The 19,597-nt window shown below is 40.3% G+C and overlaps 1 protein-coding gene across 3 annotated transcripts in view; it reads left to right on the top strand.

Moving 5' to 3' along the window:
- The window catches only part of SUGCT (succinyl-CoA:glutarate-CoA transferase), a 536,399-nt gene extending 518,003 nt beyond the window's left edge, over positions 1–18,396 (top strand). For all 3 annotated transcript variants that reach the window (XM_074986040.1, XM_074986041.1, XM_074986039.1), the window contains one exon: positions 16,381–18,396. In XM_074986040.1, coding sequence (XP_074842141.1) covers positions 16,381–16,544 — 164 coding nt within the window. In that variant the 3' untranslated portion in view covers positions 16,545–18,396. The remainder of the gene's footprint in view (positions 1–16,380) is intronic.
- The last annotated feature ends 1,201 nt before the right edge of the window (positions 18,397–19,597 follow it).

The raw sequence follows: 19,597 nt of genomic DNA, 5'->3' as shown, positions 1-19,597 counted from the left end.
GTGGCTGGTTTCAATCTGATTTTAATTTGGGCTCCCAAGCTTTTCAGTTGTCTTCTTGAGTGCAGAGTCTGTTAGTTATAATATGGAGAAAGGCGAAGGAGCTTTGGATGGCTTCCTAACCTTGTGCCTCATTCTTCTTTATGGGTGTGTCTGTCTCTTAAATTTCTTTTTCTTAATCCCCCTCTAGTCTTTTGTGGGTGGGGAGAGATGATTTCTGACTCTTTCTGTCTTTGCAGGACAGAATGTAACATTGAAAGCCCCATCTGACTTAAGAGGAACTGGCAAATGTTGAAAGCTACAAGAACTTAGCTATAGAAATGGCCATCTGTCTGTCTGTCTGTCTGTCTGTCTGTCTGTCTCTCTCACACCCATACCCCTACCAAACTCCCTACTTCCAAATCAAATTGAAGGCTGCTTGGTTTGAAGCCTGTTTCTCTGTACCTCTTGTTGCTTTGATATTTTCGACTAGATGAGCAGAATATCACATGTCAGGGATTGGCAGGAGGCAATGGAAAGCCAAAACAGTTCTCTCTCCTTCAGACTGAGACAGTATTGATCAAATTGTCAGTTATAAATTCATGAGAGTTTGGGCCAAATCTGGAATATGCCCTTTCCCTACCACAGTCCCAAAGCTCCGATCCAAATGCTGCATCATCTTTTAAGAATTTCAAGTTAAAATAAAACAGATGATTATTTGGAGGAGAAGGTATGCAAGCCATCTGAGAGAACTGCTTGTGTGCTTTTTCATTTTGCTTGCTCAATCAAAGGACTTACTATGTCTTGTGTATTTCACCTAACAAAAAGAAACTCTTGGCCAAGATGTTCACAAGTGACTAAATTATTCTGTGTCTCTTGATTTTTTCCGTGTCCACTTTGAGACATCTTCAAGGAGACATTTTCAGTGAAGGCATGCTCAGCCCTTTCTGAAAATCAGTTCACTTTCATGTATCTCAGGCTGGGCATGCAGAATCAAAGACTTCCAAAATAGCTCGTCCATTTTCAAAATCTCAGCCAAAAATTTTAACAACCTGCGCTGAAGGAGCTTGATCACCTTTCCCAGAAATACTTTAGCATGTCACATGCACTTTTCCCAGTACTTTTATTTTGTTATTTAAATTATGTTTTTTTTAAAAGAAAGCCATTTAAAATTAAGTCTTAATTTAATAGACAACATGTTGTGGCCTAGATGAATTACAATTTAGTTGCAAATGTGTATCATGTTTTAATAGGTGAACTTTATGTATCCCAAACATTTAAGGTTATTTGGTTTAATAAGCATTTTATATGCTGTTTTGTTTGTTTGAGTAAATTCCAGTTACCATCTTAATGCAGGTTGATATAAATCATGAGCAAAAAGTTAATTATATAGTAAATAAGCAATATACTTTCATCATTTTCTCACATACTAACGTGCCAGTGAATAAGAATCTGAAAATATTAAGTGATATATTTTCTTACTGTGTATATATAGCGATAGTGTATCCTGCAAGGTAGCAAAAGAGAAACATGGGGCCCCAGAACTGTAATGAACAGGCCCACAAATGATCACTACCCCATGCTGCTAGTTTCTGGGTTGGTAGCAAAAGCCTCAGTGATGCATAGTTGTGCAGGTGAGAGAGCATGGATGCGTGACACTATCACCACTGAAATCAACTTGTGTGTGATCTGATGAAGGAGGAAAGACAGTTGTGAATGAGTGGTTTGCCATTTAATAGCAGATTTGCATGTAGTTGGCTCATAACACCTGTTTTAATAGCTTTGTGGAATATTAATGCTTTAAACAACTGTACCACCAGTCAACTTGACAGGCATGTCATTTATTGCAAGAGAACTGGCCAGTTTGTATGTCTGGTATTGACACAGTCAGTGAAACTAGACACATTGCAAGGGGCAGTTCACAGAGATTGGTGCAAGGTACATGTTTTTCTGGCAAGGTCATCCAACTTCAGAGCCATGACAGCTCGGTGTTGGCTTTGGCCATAGCAACTCCATTGTTTCCAAGCTTGAAAGATTGTGTATAGGCACAAGTGGTCAGCTATTTTATGGTTCTACAATTGCCATTGAAACATAAGTTGTATGTTCCCATCATCAGCGCTCATGCTCTGACCTTGGCAAATGCCAGTTGTGAGAAAGAAAAGCTCTGTAGTGATGCAGACAAATGAATCATGCCTACATCAGTGTCAGATAAAGCAATTATCATGAGGACTTTAATGAAGGGTTGGAAGAACTGCAGTAGTCTGGCTGCATGCCCTCAGACAGTATGGGATCAGTAGAGAGAACAGCAATGGAACTCGGGTGCTTAGGAAATCAAATGGCGATTAGCAGTCACAAATACCTTTCTCTGCCTCCCAGATAAAAAAGAAAAGGTCATAAATGTATTCACAATCCAGACTGTGGCATCTTAACCACTGCATCATGGCTCACTGGCGAGATCTACAACATGTCTGAGTCATTCCAGCTAGGCAGAGGCCAACTTCTGGAAAGACCATTACATGAGTCTCTCCAAATTGTTATTAGTAATTTCACCAGTGCGTTAGAAGTTAGCATCTAAACAAATCAGGTGGCTCAAAGAAAAGCAAATACAAGACGAAGCTACATAAGCAGAGCTCTTTTATAATGTTATATAAACGTTGTCTGACCCTCCTAGCGTGGCCGTTATTGCTAATGTAAATAGTCAGTGGCAATTTTTAGCATCTCTGTATAGCAGGCTGCTCTCACCATGTTGAGTACAACAAATGATGTAATCAAGGTTGGTTTGGTGAGAATGATTCAGTAGTTACTTAGGAAAAAACATACAGGAAACTGTGTCATGATCTTTAATCTAAGAGACATGTTGGATCACTGGTGGAATGTCAAGGCAGACGAAATCCAGGAGTATGAGGACTGTCATGACACCAAAGACTTCTATACAGATTCAACACTATCCATGCCCCTGCTGTGCCTCGGAAGCATGCTGATGGCCTAAACCTGATCACTCACAATGGAGAAATCTTTCAGATGTGGCAGCAGCATGTCAGTAGTGTTTTGAACACAATAGCCACCCTTACGGATGAGGCACTGATAAAAGTAACAAGAAGGCTTCATGCATCTGACGAGCGGGTCTTTGCCCACGAAAGCTTATGCTCCAAAATATCTATTAGTCTATAAGGTGCCACAGGACTTCTTGTTGTTTTTGAAGATACAGACTAACTCCGCCACCCCTCTGATACTAATAAAAATAGTGGATCACCCTACATGTAACAACAACATGGCTGCAGCCCCATCCATTACCACAAGAACTGTAGAGCTCCCAGATCTGATGATGTTCCTACAGAAATACACAAGTAAGATGACTGCAGAGACTATGAATATATGGAGAGCTGTTGAGGCAATGTAGGACTTCAAAGACATCACCTGTGGTGCCATATTTGGACACAGACTGGCTAACCTAGTGAGGAGGGCTTTAAACTAAGTTTGATGGGGGTAGGTGACCAAAGCCCCAAAAGTAAGTTATAAACATGGAGACCTGAGAGGTGGTTCAGTAATTTGGGGAACATGGGCTTGAATACCAGCGGTAGAGGAGAGACCACACACAGAACTGGGAGGCAAAATGAAATCAGTATCTTACTTGTCTATATAGTAATGTGAGAAATATGGGAAATAAACAGGAAGAACTTGAAATGCTAGTCAATAAACAGAGCTATGAACTGTTGGTGACACAGAGACTTGGTGAGATAATATGCATGACTAGAATATTGGAATAGATGGATGTAGCTTACTCGAGAAGGACAAGCAGGGAAAAATGTTTAGAGATGTTGAATTATGTATGAAAATGTATGCAATTGTACTGTGGTTGAGATGCACATAGGAGACAGACTTATTGAGTGTAATTGGGTAAGGATATAAGGGGTAAAAAACTCATCATCATCATCATCATCATCATCAATAACCATAGGCTCAGCACCCGTTGGTGTCTGATGCCTCTCTCACTATTTCCTTCCATCTTTCCCTGTCCAATGCGGAGTGGCTTAGTTTCTGTAGACCAGCTCTGCACCAATCTACTATATCATCTATCCATTCTACAGATCACTTAACCAGGAATAAGAGGTGGATGAGGCTTTTATTTAAACAGCTAATAAAATCATCAGCATCATCTTCAGTCAAGAGGGCAACAAATAAGCACAAAGATGTACCAGACATACTGTTAAGGCTCTATTGAGTTTTAAATCAATGTACGTTAATGGTTATATCTACCAATGAGAATGCACCTATAATTAGATAATAAGTGAAGTACAAACAGGAAAGTTGATTTAAAATGATAATTTAAATTGAGATTTTCTACTTGGCGATTTAAAACAATCCATCTTGTGTGAAGGATTGCCCAATATTTGAATGGTAAAGAGTTCTGCTCAGTTAGATGAAAATGTATCATTTGGGCATAGAGTTACAAGATTTTTTTCATGATACTTCTACTTGGATAGGTTTGCTGATTTGATATTTGCACTAAAGACTTGTAAAGATCAGAACTTTGTTGTCTGCTGCGCAGATGAAAATTAGAGTTAATTTAAAAAATTGTGATTAAACTTATTTCTGACAGAAGATATTTTTTTCTTCAACATTAAAATGTTCTGTGCAGATGAAACCATTTTGATTAAAATATCCAAAGGGCATCTCTGCAGGTTACCATTAGAGAAATAATATTTTTAATCTGAACAAAAAGATGGTTTTTTTTTTAATTTGACAAAAATCCTATTTGTTTTTACTTTGCAGGTCACTTTTAAGGTACAATTTGAAAGCTATACTATTGCTTGGGTGTCACTTCTGGAATTAAATTATATTTTAAATATGTGTGTGTGTGGTATTTTTGAAAGTTGTATGACATAAAATCAGTACACTAAAGTGGGACATTCACAAGAAATTACTTAGACATCATCTAACCAAAGCAGATAACATTGCTAATAACTTAATGGAATATGTTTATTTGCTATAGTTAGCAAAAATCCTGACATTTCATTCAAAAAGAAAAAAAATTGTGAAGGTATTTATAAAATGATGACTGTTGAAACAATTCAGTATAATTTATGGGTGATGCCACATTGCATATGACTGCTGTTTTTTCATGTCTGTTTCTGGTGTTCTGGATGTTTTGCAATTTGTATGATGGGGGAATCCAAAAATGATGTGACTGGCTAGTCTTGTACCTTGTGTCCTGTGTTTCACCATGACCAATGCTGGCTACATCAGAACTCACAATTCATTTTTCTCTTTCCAGTTCCACAGTAGCTATTTAAGGTCCTGTTCTTTTATCAGTATATACCAGGGATGCCCAAACTATTTCTATCATGCTCTGCTTTACTAGTAATATCTGCCTGTGCTCTCCCTCCATTACTACACAGCCATGACTTCCTCAGCAGTGGAGCTTGGACTGGAGGCAGAACCGGGGACTGGAGAGGAGATGGCGCTAGAGATGGAGCTGGCCTGGGGTCATAGAGGGAATGAGGGCAGAGATGGTATAAGGAGAGAACAGGGGGGGCAGAATGGACCTGTGGCTGGAGTTGGGCTGGAGATATGGTGAGATTGTGTCTGGGGCTGGAGCTGGGCAAGGGGCAGAGTAGATTGGAACTATAGTTGGCATTGGAGCTGGGCTGGGGGCAGAGTGGGGCTGTGTGGAGTTCCTTCACCACCCTTTGTGGGGTTGGTCTGGGCCCTGTCTCACACTAGCCTGAATGCTTGTGGGGCACACCCCACAGTTTGGGGACCTCTGATCTGTACATAGTAGATATTAGAGAGGGATCCAAAACACTAAAAACAAGCAGATATGTAGCACCTTAAAAGACTAACACTTTTATTTATTAGGTAATGAGTTTTCATGGATAAGACCCACTTTATCATCTTACCTGCTTGTTTTTTGTGAAGCTACAACCTAACATTGCTATCTCTCAGAGCCAAACACTAAATCTGCATCCAGATTTCACATCCACTCAGTTTAGTGGTTTTGGATTTTCAGTGACCTTGTTTGATAGCATTTACTTAAGAAGGGGACTATTGGAAGAAGAGCATTTTAAGATTGTGAGTATAAAAATGTGGTGGATTTGGTCAGAGAGTGGGTTCCAACTCTAGGATCAACAAAGGAAAAAAATCCCAGGGCTGAAAATGCAAAAGAGACATGTTCTGGCACCCAAACTTAGTCTGGGTAAGTCTTCAGTGTTTGGAGACACTTTGGATGCCCAGTCTCTTCCACCTTGTCCCAACAAAACAAATTTAATGAAGCCATCATTGGTGTCTGAAAAGTGAATAATCTAGTGAGCTCTATGTTTGAGAGTCATCCCTAAGTGTGGAGAACATGTCCAGCATGGATAAATTATTTTCTTTGAGCACTTGTTCATATTTATTTATCATATTTGTTCATTTTTGTCAAATACAACAAATATAGCAAAATACAAGATGTATCATAGTACACAATGTAAGTAAAGAGGGTTAGGATAAAGGGTTGGGAAGGGAAGTGGTATATCTGTCCTGCAGTGTCTGCATTAATCATCGACCGCTAAAATTGCACTTAATTTTTTTGGGCATGCCCCTTCTGTGGAATGTCGGCCCTTCCATTAGTTATGAGGTCAGCCATATCACTGAGCCAATCATCAGCGTTCGGTGTGAAGTGACTTTTCCATTTTTTCTGGATTAAATTTTAATGACCAAAGCTTCAAATTGTTTTTAGGTAACATCCACATATCAGAAATATGTTCAGGAACAAAACTTTGGATGGAGGGGTTCCAGTATAGCATCCAATGTGAAATTGGTCCTTTGGCTCACCTCATAGCAAAACTCTTGATACATTTCCAACAGTGCCCAGTGTTTATAAGCCGCACTGAAGCCTGTCCTTTTTAAGAATGTGAAATCAAAATTTCAGATATTCTTGGTTTTGAGATGCTTATATGGGATTTGGGGATTTTTTTAACAGTTTCATGAATTCATCCCAGTAATGACTTTGAACTTCCTTAAATCCTTAATAGAGGATTTAGGTGACTTGGGTTTGTTTTCGGAAAATGGTTTCATCCTACAAGTTTGTTGGTTTGGAAATTATAAACTTCATTGTTTAAAAGTTTGCAATTTGCTCAAGGTTAAGAGTGAAGTTGAGGGATGTGTAGACAGAAATTAAATATAGATACAGGGCCCTTTTCACTGAGCTTTTGTGCGGGTACAGGGCTGAAACTGATCTTGTCAGTGCCTAAACTGCTGTGCTCAGTGCAGAGTGCAAGCAGAGTAATGAGGAAGTGGTTGCAGTTGGTAGATTCAGATACACTAGATTAGTGGGATTTAATTACATGTTCTGGGGATACACATAAAATAATGCCCAAATCTTTGTGGGCCAATAGACTCTCCATGTGTTAGCTCTCTAGTGAAAGCACATCAATTCTTCACCTCACTGGCAGGGATTGGCAATTTATGCTACGTGTGCCCAAGAGGGCACTTTGGCTTGTTTTTTTTCAATGGCATGTGGACTACTCATCCAATCTGGGACATGTTCTGGGGTGAACTTCAGTTTATGTTCCTTCTGTTAATCCTCATGCCATACACTGGTAAAGTCCATTTACTGTATTGAATTCCAATTAACTGAAAATCCTGATGATCTGAGTGAGCAATATGTCCCCCATTCTGATTTGGGTTATCAGGATTGTTGGTTGTGATGTTGGAGAGAGGGCGGGGAAGTAGGTTCAGGAGACAGGAGCCTCATTAGTGTTGCCTGAAGTGCAGAGATGGGAGGAAGAGGAGAGCAGTGTGGTAGGTGGGAGAATATGTCAGTAGGCGGTGACTTCCCTCAAAGCCTGTCCTACCCCTGCCTCCTCCTGCCAGTATGTGGCTCTTGCTCCCAGAAGGGGACTCTGCTGTAAGGACAGCCCTGCCATTGGCTCCAGCTTTGACCAAGTATGGCCCCACCTCTTTGTTATGGCTCTGCCCCTGGCAGTGTCAGTACCAGCTGCATCATCAGTATGTTGTGGCCCACATCTTGGCCCCCTTCCCCATCCCACCTCCTTTGCCCAGGCCAGCACCTGCTAGCTGGAGATGCTCTGCAGCTGGGAACAAATAGGTCCATCTGGTCAAGGAGTGCTGGAACTACTGTCAGAAAAGGCCTTCTCTTTGGACTGCTTGGTAGCAGCTGTGCATTACTACTCTGTCCTGGGATGCCATTGTAAGGGTGGCCTCACTTCCCGGCCCCATCTTGCCCTGGGCTCCTGGTGGATCTAGACCCTGTGTTCCCTTACTGCACAGCCCTTTTACTCACCCTGCCTATGTCTACACTGGAGCAATCTGTCGACAGAAGTTACTACTGGAAGATATCTTCCAACAAAACTTTTGTCAACAGATTACAGCCAGATCGCAAAGTGGATCAAAAGACTCGTCTCCTTTGTTGACAGAGTGTGGTCAGACTGCCCGGCTGCTCTCTCCACAGAATGGCTGACCAGAAGCACAGCAGACAGGGTTGTCCGGTGTCCTGTAAGCCCTGATTGTTGACAGAAGGCTCCCCACCCCTCCACCCTCAGTCCCCTGAATGCCCAGACTGACTTTCTGTTGACTGATCTCTGTCGACAGGCTTTCTGCCTCATGCGGGCGGGGCATGGCAGAAGGCTGTTGACAGAAGTGCCATGCTCTGTCAATTTACTGCCGATGGAACGCCTTGGGAATGTGGACACTCCATGGGTTTTGTTGACAAAATGCCAGTAATGGTGACAAAACTCTCTAGTGTAGATATAACCCCTGACTGCAGAGCATCCTCTGAGCTGGTAGGTGACAGCCTGGGTGTGGAGAAACTTGGGAATGGGGCAGCTGGGACCAGTAGAGAGTAAGGGTCTAGAACCCTCAGTGAGCTGGAACTGGCTGGTGGGACCATCCTTATAACAGTGTCCTTAGTGGAAAGCAGGATGGCAGAGCCTGGTGGGCCAAACAGATGGCCCCACCAACCAGAGTTGGCTCACTGTCCTGTGAAGAGAACTGAATTGAGGAACATCTTGAAGAATAACATGATAATGACTGTGATTGTGTTGGGGTGGCTGTGCTTTTTGAGTACTTGGTAATGTGATCTTGGATGATCTTGCAGTATCCTTTATCATCCTCTGAAGCAGGGAGAGTTCTTGCTCTCTGCACACACTTAGCATAATGGTCTGGACTTTCCCTCTCTTTTGCATTTGTCCTTATTGCTCAGTTAAATAATAATAAACAATCATGAACCCCAGCTTAAACATTTTGCTGAGCTTGGCTTTCCCCGTCACTGATTTGCTTTGCCTCAGCGACACTCTGGCTGCATCTGCACGGCATCCTAAATTCAAAGTATGATACACAATTTGCACTATGCAAACAAGGAGTACAGAGATGCCGAAATAATACACCACTATTCAAAATAATGGATGCATTTCAAAGATGCGGAGTAGTCTTTGCTGTGTAGACATAGCCTCTCATTCCTCTTATGTTCTGGGTAGGAGTTAGTGTGACCCATCTTCCAAGGTGGGTTATTTGTTGAACTATTAAGTTATTTGTCATAGTGCAAGATTCTAAAACCTGACATTAGGGGGATTGGACAGAAGAGATCTGCTTTCCTGACTAGTGTCATGGTGTTGCAGTTTTGTGAAGGAATTTTGTGTGGTCTTCCTCAAGCCTGTTGGTTTTGATGATCAATACTACACAAAGTTATTTATGTAATTTATCCTGATTATGGGCTGATGTTAGGTACTGAAATGCAATCAAGGCTGATTTTTACCATCTTTAAAAATATTGTCGGACTGTAGCCCACACCAGGGCTGAATATCTATTATGCTTGCTATTGTACCCTTCTTGTACATAGTTTGATGTTGTGACAATCTGGGTTTGAGTTATGCTAGTCCATGTGCAATTGAGGTTCAATTGTGTATCCTGGGCTACAGAAAAAACTCTGATATGTTGCCTGAGGCTGGTGCAAAATACTATTGCATGGTTATGTATTGGAAGAAGCAAAGGTGATTCCATTTATTAACTACTTAGTACTTTACTTGTTATCTCTGATTTCAATTTAAGGGTCTAACTTTAACTTCTCATACCTATATTTTAAGGTATTAATAGTCTAATTTAGTTAGAATGATCTTGCTAAAATTCCAGCAGCCTATGTAGTGTACCAACTCAGAGAATTGCAAAGGGTTTTATCTTTCATGGCTTGCACTATTACAGGTAATTGGGGCTTTTGGTGCTCAAGCTGAGACTTGGACAGTTCTTGTCTTTGCGTCTGCAGACCTTCATCTCAAAAGTGCCCTATGACAATTTCCAAGGCATGCCACATTGGCGTGCCACATATTTAACCTTTTTTGAATAGGCATTTAATTTTAATTCTGTAAGGCCCTTCGTATGGCATGATGATGCTTCAGTGTTTTTATCTGTTTTTATCTTAGTTTTAATGTGCTTGATATGTCTTAACTTTATTGCTTTGTTTGGCGCCTGGAATTCTATGGCAGATAGGCGCCAAATAAATAAAATTTATTATGGTGATGTTGAGTTCAAGTACTGGGAAGGACTGTGACACAGCTTAGTACTGTAGCTATCATAATTTTAACTGATATAAAGCTTGAGTAACTGTTGCATTATTAAGCCTTGAAAATTAAGCAGTATCTCAGTGTGTATCTTAGCAATGTGCCAAAGAAGTCAAAATAAAACCACTGCAGTGTAAAATTACAGATGTAGTAAAAGAAATAGTTTTTGTTTACTTGAGGCAGAAAATGTGGCAGTTAAATCTGAACTTTAAGAGAAAAAAATCTAATTTAAGCAACTCTTGTTTATTTTATTATTTTCTTCACATGGTCTTGCTCATTAATTACACAAGATTGCATTCAGATATAGTGTATAGATGTAAGAGCAAGGAGCTGGCAGTCAGGGTTCCCGTTCTTCTTGCAGGTCTCCTTTGGACACCAATCCAGAGCCCATATTACTGCATCTGGGCAAAGCAGGGGCACAGCAACCCACCCCCACACCATCCATTGGATAGCCTTGATCAGGGCCATTAATCTCTTTGTGCCTCCTGGGGTAGTACTCATTACCACAGAGATGAGCTGTGTTTAATTGCATAGCTTTTGACTGTCTGATTCCTAGAATCTGGTTCTTTGAAGGGTTGGGTGTGATGTCCATTAGGAGTCTGGGATTGCTAAAGCCTGATTACATAGCCTTTATCTACCTGTAACTGACTCTAAAGTGGAATTTTACATGAGGAAAGAATGGGGGATACTTTGTGATAGATTTGAAGTAGCCCCTATGAATGAATGTAGCTAAACTTAGAATAATATAGAAATGAAATGAGATTACAATTAATAGCATACCAAACAGTAAGGCTACATCTAGACTAGCCCCTTCCTTTTGGAAGGGGTATGGTAATGAGAAAATTGGGAAGAAAAATCAATCAGTTTTGGTATGATTATTTTTAAAAATGAAACAATCATCTGCCTCACCTCCCATGGAGACCCTTGGCTGCCCCTACTCCTCTCTGGCTGGGATTCTCTGTGCTGTCAGGATCTCTGGTATGTCCTATAGACCCCATCTGGAGCCCAGATCTGCAACTGGAAGCCTGCAAGCACTGGGGTCCATTGCCTCAAGACAGTCCACCTGGCCAGTATTCTCCAGAGCTGCAGACTCTGGAATTTCCAGCTTCTACAAAACTCCACCAGACATGCTGTAGGAAATTAGGCAAGTTTCTGACTGAAACGGTGTGGCAGGACGAGTTCTGCTGGAATCTTTGCCTGTCTTTTGGTGAACATTCTGCAGAACTGAGCCAGGTGCTATTCTGTCTTCAGTTAATTCAGTAGGACAGTTACATTCCTATTTCAGGGCCACTCAACAACCTCTCTGCACACCCATTGCTGGCTATGGTTTTTAAATAGGTGTGGCCATCACCAAAGATTTGTGTGTAGAATATTTTTTTGCTAGTGTTGATGCACAGGAAGGAAAGAACTCTGGTTGACTTTCAGTTCCAAATTCAATTTGCAAGGTTGGAAGGCAGGATAAAAGTTTAACGTCTTGTTAACTGAGTACATTTTCCCTAGAAGTCAGTGAATAAATGTTACATTTTCTCTCTCTTTCTCTCTCTTTTTTTTGGGTGGGGGTGGGCTCAGCTGTGATCCAACAACACACTGCACAAAATGTCCTGCTGGAAGACGTGAAGAGACAATGAATATGGACCCCGAATGTCATTTTTAGAATCGCTTTTAAGAGGAGAACTATACTTAGACTCTTCAGTAGTTTTTCCTGCTATACGTATCAGAACATTTTGTATTTGCTGTGTTTATGGATGAGAGCTGATAAAATGGAAGGGGAAAATGTGTGATTTATGTGGGGCTAGAAAGGCTGTAGGGATGGATTTGAAGAGGGGTATACTTGCATGCAAACAATTATGTACTTACTGAAACGCAAAGACTTATTTAAGGATTGATCATTTGGTTAACTTCTGGAACCTGTAAGAAATTAAGAACAGACATAGGCATGCAATATACTTTTCTCTCTGATCAAGTGTATTAGATTAATATCACCTTGGGTTCTCTCTGATTATCTTTTATGCCCACACATATAATCAGTCTTCTCTTCCATAAAGTATCTTTCATCTTTTGCAGTTTATCACAATTAAGAGCAATGTGTCACCTTAATGGGCATTCCTTTCCCATATTTGGACGTTTACATTAGCATAGTTGCTTGTGAATATGGTTTTGATGTACCATAAGGCCAGGAAGAGCTTGAGCCAGCATAAGATTTTCCCAAACTTATCATGATCATTTTCTAATACAAAACGTTTTGCTCGCAGTATGAGGTAGTTCTATTTTGGACTTCATTTTGAGGGCTAAAATGAACTAATCTTTGGACTGGAATTTTACATTCAGTATGGGCAGAGGACAGTCTCATCCAGTAACACATATGCTTGGTGCTTCCAAAGGCTCAGGAACCTTATGAACAAAATGGACTTGGAAGAAAAATCTAGAAAAAAATTAGGAGTTTTTTAAGGAAACTGGTAGATGCCACAAAAGCCACAGTTACACAATCAAGAAGGATAACTATAGGTTAAGGTCCACCCTGGTTCAGTAGAGAAGGGAAGGTGACAATTAGTTACCATAACAAATGGAGAAAAGAAGAAGCAGACTGCAATCAATATACAGTAGAAGTAATGAAGTGTAAAAAGTGATAAGGGAAGCTAAAGCCACCACAAAAAAAAGGCTACCAGGTTTAGCACAACAAGGTGGAGTTTTTAATGTGTGTTTGGTGCAGCAAGAAAAATTCTAACAACTATATAGGCTAATGACTAGATGATAAGGGTAAAATAATGAGTCAGAAAAGGCAGAAGCATTGAATTAAATATTTCTGTTCTATATTTTGCCAGAAGCAAGATAATATACCCCTAGCGCCTGAGCATGATGAAGTATTTTCGAGTCCTGTAGAGAATGTTAAGCAGCATCTACTAGATACCAGGGCTGAGAGCTGCCACAGACCCTGGGGAAAGGTGGGAGGGGAACACGGCTCCATGCCCCAGGAGGGCTGAGCCCTAGGGCATTCTACCCTCAGCACTATCCAGACCATGGCACTGCCCCCCCACTCCCCTCCCACACACCCTCACAGCCACATGCAGTGGTACAGCACCAGTGCCACAGCACTTCAAAGGGGCCCAGAGCTCCAGCCACCACCACTGCCAAAGCAGCAGCATTGGTTGCCAGAGCTCTGAGCCACTTTGAAACAGTAGGCCAAGGGGGCAACTGCTTCCTTTGGTGCTCCTCTCTCCAGACCTCTCAGGCACTAGACTTGCTACTAGGGATTAGCACGTTTTAAATCAGCTGGACCAGAAAATTTGGAGTCATGAATTCAAAGTGCTGGCTGTGGAGTTGTCTGGTCTGCTGGTGTTAATTTTAATAAACTTTGGAATACTAGGAAATTCCAGAAGACTTCAATAGTGCTAGCATTGATCCAGTATTTAAAAAGGCAAACAAGATGAACCATGTAACTGCAAGCTCGTTAGTCTGACAGCCCTGGGCAAATAATGAAAAAACCAATGCAGGATTCCATTGGTAAAGAATTAAAGGAATATAATTAATGTTAGTCAACATGGCTTTGTGGAAATTGTCATGTCAAACATATCTGATTCAGTTCTTCTATGCAATTTCAAATGTCATTGAAAGGGTAAGGACATAGAAATAATATAATGTAAAATATATGATTTAGTAGCACAGATTCAGGTGAAAATTAAATTAAATGGTTTAATATGATTCAGATTAAAATTAAAATGGATTAATGGATTAAGAACTGGCTAGCCAACAGATCTCAAAATTAGTAGTCAGTGGAATCATCATTGAATGTGGATGCTTTTAGTAGGGTTCCATGGGAGTCAGTACTATTTGTGATTCTATTCTATTCTATTCAGTACTATATGTGATTCTATTCTATTCTAGTCAGTTTTGTTTTGTTTTGTTTTAATCAATGATCTGGTAGTAAATGGAAAATCGTTGCTGGCAACATTTGTGGATGACACAATAGTTGGAGAGTATGAAATAATGGTGAATATGGGTCAGTTGTAAAGTGTGGTAAATAAAATGCCTTTAATGCAACCAAATGATATATCATACATCTGAGAACCACAAACAGGTGACTGTATCCTGGAAAGCAGGGAGACTAAAAAGGACGTGCACCACTAGTAGAAACACATTCTGCCAACCATGGGTGGTTGTGGAAGCTCTGTTAATCAGCAGGGCAGCACCTGAATATTTCCTGTGTGGCCACCTAAGTGCTTAGCTTACAGAGAACATTGGTGGTGAAACAACTCAACGTGTGCTCCATGGGTTATCTGTGGGTGTATAAATATGGGAGTAATAAGTAAGAGTAGGGAGTTGATTTTTACGTCTCCTTGCAGTATTGGTGAGACCAGTACTAGAATTCTACATACAGTTCTTCAGTGAACATTTGGGTAGGGTGCAGAAAAGGCCCACAACTTGATTTGAAGGGCTGGAGAAAATGCTTTACAATGATGTACTTAGCTCAATCTGCTTAGCGGATGAAAAGGAAGTGTTATGGCTGAGCTGATCAGAGTGTCTTGGCTTTATGGCCATGACTTCATTCTCTTCCGTAAAGGTGCATGTTGGAGTACAGCAGAGACAAGCATGCGGCATGTTGGAAGTGAAAGGTGACAGAACTGGCAAGCTTGGACAGTTGGAGCAGTCCTTAGGGAACAGTTCATATAGCGCAAGTTAGAGCAGCCCTGTAACCACTATACCGTGTACGGGAGCTTGTTCAGACCCCAGCCAGCCCTAAGAGTTGGCAGAAAGGCATCATCATGCCAATTTCCAATCCCTCACCCTTCATTAAGATTTTGGACTTAGAACGCCTAAGAACAAGCTCTTTCTGCTCAAAAGAGTGAAGGAGAAAGTCACTATAAAAAGAGGGTCGAATTACTGGTTTATAAGAGTTTTCATAAATGAGTGTCACTGTCTTTCCTCTTCCTCATCCAAATGTTCCTTTCAGAATGAAGTCAAACAAACCAAATTTGGGGTTATAAATTACCATGTGCTTGTCTTTATGTATCTAAATGGAGACATTACTATTATATGTAGAGTAACAGAGTGCTAATGATGCAAGATACAGCTTGTTAGCTGTTACACTGACATAAAAAAGGCTATAACTGTGAATAGAGGAAGTTATTAGGGAAGTCATCCTTGAAAAATGTTGTTGAATTTTGTAGTGAAGAAAAGTTTGGGATTGTCTGGTCTAGAATTTTTGCAACCCACATAACTCTATAGAACAGATACAGCAGTAAAAATGACATTGTACATTTCTCTACAAATATACCTCAACTCAAGTTCCAGAGGGAGAATGTTATTTATTCTCCATGTCTCTTCAGTAGTGGTCTCTGTGCTGAGACTGCCAGTAAGTGTGCCAGGTGTCATTGGGCACTGGGCCATGATGAACTAAATTGCGAACACCCTTTTACTTCACAGAGGGCACCAACCAATAGTAAGAGCAGTGACTGAACAGAGCGGAGATGTGAAAGGCCTGGTTTACTGTTGCCAGCTTTCAAAGTTATCCAGTTACCTTAGAATGATGACACTTCAAGTACAAGTGCTCTGGAACCTCTCCTATTAAAATCAGTGGAGAGGCTCTCTTTGCAGTCAGTCATGGGCAACTGGGCTGACCCCTTGGTGAATTAATGTTATATTTGTATGAATTACATAAAACTAGATTAATGATATGTTCTTTAAATGTAGCATTTGTTCAGTAAGTGCAGATATGTGTTTTAAAGGTAAACTTATTTTCAAATATAATATTTGTTGGATAAAGGCCAACCCAAAAAGTTCCAACACAGCGTGAAATACTAGAAAGTACCATCATTCATTCATATCATTTCTCTCTGCGTCTCCTCTTTCACAGGACCAGCTGTCAGATACAGTGAATTCAGTGTATCAAAGCCCAGGCCTCCCCCTCTTGCTGGACAGCACACGGTGGAGATACTGAAGGGTACACTGGGGTATGATGACAGTGCCATCGAGGATCTGCTCAGGACTGGTGCCGTTGTTCAACATGAAGTTAACTGAAGAGCTTTAACTCTAGTCCGTCACGCTGAATTCATAGTACTTGTTCTCCTTTTGCATCCCTTCAGGTCTCCCAAGGAACTTCAAAAGAGGAGACATAGTTTAATCCTTAATTTTCTTCATTGCATTTGGAATGAATCTAACCCTGCCATATTAACAAAAGCAATCTGGTATTTACTGCGTGAAAGAAATGTTTTGGGGGAGGAGGAGGGTAAATATCTGATTACCGAATCCTGTGCGGCTAATCATTTCTTATATTTTTGTCTGGGGAGTGTAAGTCTTATCTGAAGCACGGTAATTACCCAAATGTTTGTCCCCTGAAAGACAGAGTATTTGAAAAGAAGCAGATCCTTGAAACACTTGCACATAAGCTACTTTTTGAAACAGTTTAGCATGAAATCAAAGCTGTGAGCAAATTGATGGCCCCTTGATTGATTTTAAGCAGAATTCTGAGCACATGAGCTCTTTGTTAATCTCTAATTTAAACCATCACTGAAGTGCCTATTGCAAAACTGACTTCTATTCCCATGTTTAGTTATGTAAATATTTGCTTTACATTACATTGTATTGCTATGGCAATCTCAGAGCGTGTAGCAGAAATAAATTTTGACTGTTGCGTTTTCCCAGTTATGTAAAAAGTATTTTCCAAACTCAGTTGAGAGTCAAAACATGAATGAGTGATACTGGTCTTTTGTGATTTTGTTCAATGAGGCTCTTTATTCAATGTATCCAAACCAGAGCTACATATCTGAACACCATGTGCCAAAGTTTGGAAAGAGTTTGGATATGGGTCTGTGTGCTAGGGACTGCTCCATATCTCTTGAGTGGCTCTGACCTCAATTTCATTTCACTAGTATGAAAATTCAGATCTTAAACCAAATTTTTGGCTCAGATGATGATTCAAAAAAGGGCTGGATTTTATCAACCTTGATCTAATTATTTACAGTAGATCTACTGATGGAGTAAGGTATTACTATTCTGAATAAGGGTGAAAGGCTCTGGCCAATAATAAATTCCAAGCAAAAGATTAAATAAAAGCCACTTCTTCTATACAAGCTGATTTGGCAGGTCTTCAGCCACAGAAGAAATGCCATGCCTCCGTTTCCAAGCATATAATTTACAACTAAAGTAAACTTTGCATGGGAAGGTTCTAAAGTTTGTTGTGTGCATCGGTGGAGCGAGGCAATGCCCTTTTATTCCTAGAACTAAATAAAACTAACTCAAACTGACGTTCAGAAAATAATGTCCATATTTTTCCCAAAGTATCGGAAACAGCCCTGGCCTTATAACTAGCCTGTCACTTTGTTTCCACTTTAAGAAACAGCATCCTTTTTCTACATTTGAACTTCACAACTGTATATTACCTTCTGGGAACACAAAAAGTTATTACGTAACCGAGTTGAAATGCAACCATATTGCAGTTGCTCGTTTTTGAAGCTTTGTGTTTTTGGTTCATTTGCGTCTTTGTTTTGTGTGTTTTGTTGTATTTGCTCTTTTCAGATCTTCTGCTGATTTCTTTTTCTTGTATTGCATTCCTGGCACCAGACCTAGCACTCTGCTCATGTTGTAAAGACATATTGAGATTCTGGACTAGTAACTTTCTAAATACATATCGAAAGAAGAGTGCTTTGAAAGCTAAGTGAACAAAGTGGATCGTAGGGCTAGAACTCGTATTTGTGGAAAGGATTGCTACCATGTAATCCATTTTTAATTCAAGAGAATCAGTCAGCTTCCTGAGAGAAATAGTGATTTGAAGTGCACTTCAGATAAAATGGATGATGTAGTGTTAAGCTGAATTTTGTTTTGTAGTGCAAACTATTTCACATTATCAAATCATGTTTACAAATAAATGTGTTGTTTCTGCTCTTTGAAGCCCATTTTTCTCCCTTTTTCTAAGAACTGAATACATAAATAAGATACCATAAAATCTTACTTTAGTTCAAGGCTTTCTAAAGTATCTTTTTTTCTCAGCAGTGTGCCAAACTATGGAAAGAATTAAGTGCTAGATCCTCAGAATAAATTGTTGTGGCTCCTTTGATATGAATAGAATAATGCTGATTTACGCCATCTTAGGATCTGGTCCATTAACTGCAATGTATCTGTTCCCTTGTACTCACACAGAATTTCCCTTTGCTCCCTTTTTAAGTGTTTTCTCTCACCAATATTTTGACACTCAGATACCAGTGAAGATGCCCTGAGGCATATTTTTGCCACACTTACGGTAGTCACTGAAGGAAGGACAGTACTAATATTGTTACTTCTGCTTACTGTGAGAGAAATCACAGGAAGTTCTGTGAGTAAATGGACTTCAACTAACTATCTACATGCTGGAAGAAAGGAAAGCTTTTATGTTGCTAAAAGTCTTTATGTAGTTGAACGTGTAGGAGCCTATAAAGCCCTCATAAACCTCAGATGTCCAGTCCTATAACTCTTGTGCTTACACTTGCAGGATCTGGCCCCAGGATCTTCTGGTATCTGAAGTCCCATCTGACAATTGCCTTGATAGTGCCAAGCATATGAGTCATTGGAGTAGCGTCATTTTCTTCGAAAACTCTCCAAACACACACAAAGATTGTTTATGAAAACATACAACACTCTTCACAGCAATCCTCAAATATATGCACCTCTGACTATAAGTCAAGGGATACACAGTTTTAAACAACTCTGCTTTGTCCTACAAAAGTAGAACCCAATCATTAAATGGGAACTGAGGTTTACTAAAACTAGATCCCTACAATTTTGATCTTAGGTAGAGAGGTAGCCACGACTGTACACAGCACCTTCTGACAAGGCTGCTAGTGCTTAGAAAAAGGATTCTGCTACTGCCATGAATTCTGTGTATGTATGTGTGTGGTAGTGGGTTTAATCTGTTTAGCATCCTTCATGATTTTTTTGCAGAAGAGCAGGCAAGCCTACCTAATTTTGAGTCCAAAACCTAGTCCAGATACAGCTTATTCACTAATATGAAATGTGACTGCTGTTAATTTGAGCACTGCAGCGGGAGCTTTGCCTAAGTGTGATGTTCAAGACTTCACCTTGGCCAAATATGACCCACC

Source organism: Carettochelys insculpta, chromosome 2, assembly GCF_033958435.1.
Source record: "Carettochelys insculpta isolate YL-2023 chromosome 2, ASM3395843v1, whole genome shotgun sequence".
In the NCBI taxonomy this organism is placed as follows: Eukaryota; Metazoa; Chordata; order Testudines; family Carettochelyidae; genus Carettochelys; species Carettochelys insculpta.
Note: the sequence above shows the minus strand (reverse complement) of the source record. Positions and strands in the feature narration are given on the sequence as shown.